General features: G+C 36.3%; 1 protein-coding gene and 1 long non-coding RNA gene across 2 annotated transcripts in view; one reads left to right on the forward strand and one right to left on the reverse strand.

Moving 5' to 3' along the window:
* Positions 734–1,895, reverse strand: LOC109351026 (endochitinase A-like). The gene has a single exon (XM_019592340.1). The coding sequence runs from the start codon at positions 1,719–1,721 to the stop codon at positions 867–869; it is 855 nt and encodes a 284-aa protein (XP_019447885.1). The 5' UTR covers positions 1,722–1,895; the 3' UTR covers positions 734–866.
* Positions 2,430–5,377, forward strand: part of LOC109350761 — a 13,796-nt gene continuing 10,848 nt past the window's right edge. The window contains exons 1-2 of the long non-coding RNA XR_002108126.1: positions 2,430–2,441; positions 4,058–4,184. This is a non-coding gene — a long non-coding RNA (uncharacterized LOC109350761). The remainder of the gene's footprint in view (positions 2,442–4,057; positions 4,185–5,377) is intronic.

Genomic DNA, 5,377 nt, shown 5'->3' on the forward strand with positions numbered 1-5,377 from the left:
TTTTAAAAATTTTCTTTTACTCATGTAACTAATTGACTCAAAATAAAGAATGAGAACGATAAGGACATGAAATATCTGTACTTCCTCCCAAGTCCCAACAAAATAGAATATCTTTCTTTTATCTTAACCATACAAAACTAAACTACGTGACTGGACATAGCCCAGTCATGGCAAAAACTGAAGCTTCTTGCCTAATGGAGTTCCAGCAGAACAACTATGGTTGTCCTTATCGAAGTGGACTAAACTAAAAGGCCGTTCTTGCAGATTGCAGGTATACCAGGTCACAGTTTTTTGCCCTTCAATTCATCAAAAAATTAATGCTTATGCATTGGATTCATAACACGAGGCCCCTCAAAAACTGAGATAGAAATATTTTTATTGAGCACTAGTAATCACTTATTTGTATTCATTTCATATTTATAGTACATTTATCTCACCACTTAAAGCTCCGATAGTCTTACTAGCTTCATTATTGCATTATTGCTAGTTAGCACGTATTCATAGTTTCACACAAGACTAACTACATAATACAATAGAAAACGTGTTTTTGCAACAATTCTAGGGAACATATTGAACAACATTAAAGTTATGCGAGTAATAATTGGTAAATAATATCATGCGAGTAATACCCGGCTTGATTTTGAGCACAAATTGAAAATAGAATATCCGAAGGATGTAAAAACATTCTCACCTAAGAAAGTAAGAATCATAATTTTTTTACTACCTCTGCAGCTGAAATGCATGGAATGTGGTTACTTTCTCCTCTACTAAATATAGGAAAGTCACAATTCCAAATGAGATATCTAGAATTAGAATGCAAAAATATTCCTTCCCAGTACTACAACCAGGCTATGGCTTTATCACAATTACCATGAAGGAGAAGTACAAGGGGAACCAGAGGATGATGAAGTGACACCATTGTTGGTGTGAGAACCACTTGCTGAAGTACCAAGGGACCTAGCATCTTTAAGAGAATCAGAACAAGCCTCTGGAGTGAGCTTCTTCATTTGAGTCAGAACAGGTGCATGTGGAGGTGAGTGAGTACCACAAGGGGATGTCATAGCCATATCATCTTCCTCGGAAGAACCACTTGTTTCCAAATGCGAAGGTGAAGTATTTGGTGTCTCAAATAGGGTATCTTCACCACTCACATTGCTCCTATCACTTCCATAAATAGGGTTAGAGATGTACACAAGGTGTTCCCCACCATTACAAGGTTTAGCATGATTCACACTAAGATTTCCACTTGAACTACCTTGAAGTGGGTTTTCTTTAGTTGGCTTTGGAGAAGGTTTGGATAAGAAGGATCGTGGTTCGGAAGAAGCAGCAAGAACACCAACATGATGAAGTTCAGCATGCAGCTTCTTTTGTGTTGCTATGTCTTCTTTTGAAGTAAGTGAGGGTAAAAAGAAGCTTCTTCGAGCTTGGGCAACTCCTTGTGAATAAATGTTACTGAACGGAGGAGTAGGAGGAGGAGGCTGTTGTTGGGGGTGTGAGTGTGACTGTGATGTGTGTGAAGGTGAAGGTGAAGCATTTTCTGTGGCTGTGGTTGTTTGAGTGGTGGTGGTGGTGGGAATGGTGTTTCTGAAGTGGCGGCGGCGGCGGAGTAAGAGTGAACAATAGAGCTCAGTTAGTAGCACAAGTATAAGACCTAAGACTATTGCAAGGATCACAACCATCACCAAGGTTGCACCCATAATCACTTTGGATGTGCCCTTCATCTCTTTGGACTCTTACCTATCCCTTATCTCAAACCCTTTGTCTCTTCCTTCTTATATGGTGTTGTTAAAGCCTTTCTAAACAAAAAAATAAAATAGAATGTTGCTGTTATAAAAAAGCACAGTAATGTGAGGGATGGTTAGAAGAGGCTTTTTTTGGCGGGAAACGGTACTTAAGGGGGGAAAGAAGGATGGGAATCTTAGAAATGGTTCTAGGGAAAATGGTCCTAGGGAACACAATTGCACGAAGACCTTCGCTGTTAACTGTTAAGGAGTTCTTGGTTCTGAGTTCTGACACTCAATGTTACATTGTTTAATTAGTTAACATGTATATTTTTTGATATTTAAATTATGTATTATTATCTATATGCATGTGAGTGATATTGCTAAGCCTAACTTTGAGATGTGTGTGAAAAGATCAGCGAATAAATAGAGCTATAAACCAGTACTAAGTTGATTCCATAATTTTTTTTTGATATTTTAACCTTTTCATGTTATTCTAGATGTTTTAGAATCATGACTACTTGTTGAGTAGATTTCATCAATGATGCTTAGTACTTAACTACTTATAGCATAATGCAGGTGAGGGAAGAGGGGCTATCAAAAACAATAAATGGTTTTGGCATCTCTGCACTATGTGTGGAGTTAGAATTTAACCCCAATCTGATGGAAGATCCAAATTAAAATGGTAAAAAAATTAAGATATACTAAAGTTTATTGGAAGTATTTTAAGGGTTTCTTTCTAGAGGTTTCTAAGGGTTATTTTATCAACAATATATTTACAATATAGTTGTTGGATAGGTAGTTAAATTGGTTAGTGTTGTTATTTGTTTATCAAGCAATCCATTCTGTTACTTTTAAATTGTATATAAATCCCCTTTTAGAGTTCTGAATAATCAATGAAAATCAGAATGAATTATACAAAATCAAATATGGTATTCGAGCCTTCATCGTGAAGGTTTTCGTCATCATCGATGCATTCTATACAATTATTCTCCCAAATCCCTTTTCTCTTTAGTTTTCTCTCCTCTTCTATGATTTTCATGTCCATGTTCAATTTTTACACACTTTGATGCTTCCTGAAGAATGAGGCAAGAAGTCAGAGAATACATTTATGCAACTTCAAGAAATTCAAGAATTTGGGAGGCATTAAGGCCATCAATTTGGATGCAGCAAGAAAGCATGGGAAGGCTTATATTTTTGATAAAGTTGTGAACAAAATCAATTGAATCACAAGTACACTGGAAAGATTCAACGGCAGGTCCTTGACCTCACTCACATTTCTTGGCATACTATCCCTGCAATGCCTTGTAAGGACAAGGTCTGTCCTCATGGATTTAGAGAAGAAGCTTGCCAAGATTGTTCAAGATAGTGATACGTATTATAGTCACTATGACTATAACTCTGATATAACAACTGGTTATGGTGTTGGTGCATTTCTATTCCTTATGGTTAGCCAAATCTTCATAATGGTGGCAAGTCGATGCTTTTATTGCAGGGAGCCTCTAGGCCCTGGAGGTTCAAGGGCCTGCGCAGTTGTTCTTTTCATAATCTGCTGAGTATTTTTTCCTCATAGCTGAGGTTTATGTCATCAAGAGTTAATAACATGGAGGACTATCAAGACCCATTCAAGAATTGCATACGCTAGAATCACAACCATCTTGTTGGTGTTTCTATGCAACATGGTTGCAAACTTGTTGCCAGCCATTGATATTTGTTTCTTGAAGAGCTTCAATATCTGTTGAAGCACATTATGCTTTGGAGACTACTTCAACATCGTATTCTTCTAATGAGATGCCAATGGAACCTGATGTTGGTCCTTTTGAAGAATTTCTCAAGAACATGTGATGTTTTATAAGAGTGAAAAGTACCCAGTGGAAGACAATTACTCCAAATATATTATAAAGCATGGAGGAAGCACCAATGCTTTTACAGCTTCTGAGCAGACCAACTATTATTTTGATGTTAACAAAGATGGCTTTGAAGAGGCTCTGGACAGATTTGCACAGTTCTTCACTAAACCACTGATGCCTTCTGATGCTACAATGAGGGAAATTAAGGCTGTTGACTCTGAAAACCAGAAGAATTTATTATCTGATGGATGGAGAATGCACCAGCTTCAGAAACATATCAGTGCCGAAGATCATCCGTATCATAAATTTAGCACTGGGAACTAGGACACTTTGGAAGTTAAACCAAAAGCACAAGGATTGGACACGAGGGAAGAGCTCCTTAAATTCTATAAAGAAAACTATTCTGCAAATCTCTGTTTTGTAACAGTGATGTTCAAGTTCCATCATGGAGGTAGATTGTTTATGGCTTTCAGAGAATATGGATAGGCTATAGATGCTATGTATGAAGGGGTGCAGAATATGGTGATACCAATACAAAACCAGAACAAGTTCTACTACTCAAGGAAAAAGGGTGCTCAAAAGTCACCATCTTTGGTGGTTTCCAACGAGGACAGTTGTGATGCTTGAAATATATTGAACTCAAACCCCTTGTTATAATGTGTACTGGATATAATCATCAAATAGAAACACCCTCATCAAATATATTGGACTCAAGCCCTTGCTTATGGTCAACGCTGTGCAACGATCGCTTCCGTTGCACCAACAAGACAATAAAACTAATTATACATACTCTATTCTTACGTCTCTCTCACGTACAACATCATCATAGTATGTATTTTACAACTATGAAACTTCAAAAATGTAGAACCATGAGATTCCATGGAAATATGATCAAGATTTTTGATTAAGAACATAACCAAATAATTGAGAATCCAATCACATTAGGATCGAAATTTCGATCTATCGCATTGTTATGACTTCAAATCAAGATTTCAAGTTGGAGCTATTAACATTTACTCTTCAGCTTGATGAGGACTATTGAAAGTTTTTTAAGGGTTTCTTTCCAGAGGTTTCTAAGGGTTATTTTACCCACAATATGGTTTTAATATAGTCATTGGATATACAGTTAAATTGGTTAGTGTTGTTATTTGTTTATCAAGTAATCCATTATGTTAGTAAATTGTATATAAATCCCCTTTAGAGTTCTGAATAATCAATAAAAATTAGAATGAATTATACAAAATGGTAATAAAGTTATTTGAGCATAGCACTAGAGAATGACAGTTCTATAAATCTGAAACAGTGAAAGGTTGGTATAAAGGTGTGTCTTGCTGTGGAATGTGATGAATTATTGAGAATATGCATTGCATGATGGTGTTTAGGGAGATGTACCTGTAAGAAATATGCCTCTTATGACATGAATGGATATATCATTTCATTGTTTCATGACATAACTCTTGGATGAAGAGTCATCAATGAAATGTTAAGACTCTTGGAAAAGAGCCTATATATAGTGCTTGATGGAAGCACTATACTAACAAGAAAAAGGACCATAAACATTGTCCCTATCTCTGCCCATAAAGATTGCTCTATCAACCATCAGTTAAGGAAGAGCATAGTAAGAACGGGAAGGAGATAGAAAAGTTACTCTATAAACCAAGAACACCAAACAACAACTAAATGGAGGATCGTATCGCCATAGGGAAAGGTTAGTAATCTGTAACTATTCTTATGGATGTGAAAACTATGATTTCTTAAGATCCATTTATACATGACTTCAAATAAAGTTTACATGTGGTATCAGAG

This window comes from Lupinus angustifolius, chromosome LG06 (genome assembly GCF_001865875.1).
Source record: "Lupinus angustifolius cultivar Tanjil chromosome LG06, LupAngTanjil_v1.0, whole genome shotgun sequence".
Taxonomy (NCBI): Eukaryota; Viridiplantae; Streptophyta; class Magnoliopsida; order Fabales; family Fabaceae; genus Lupinus; species Lupinus angustifolius.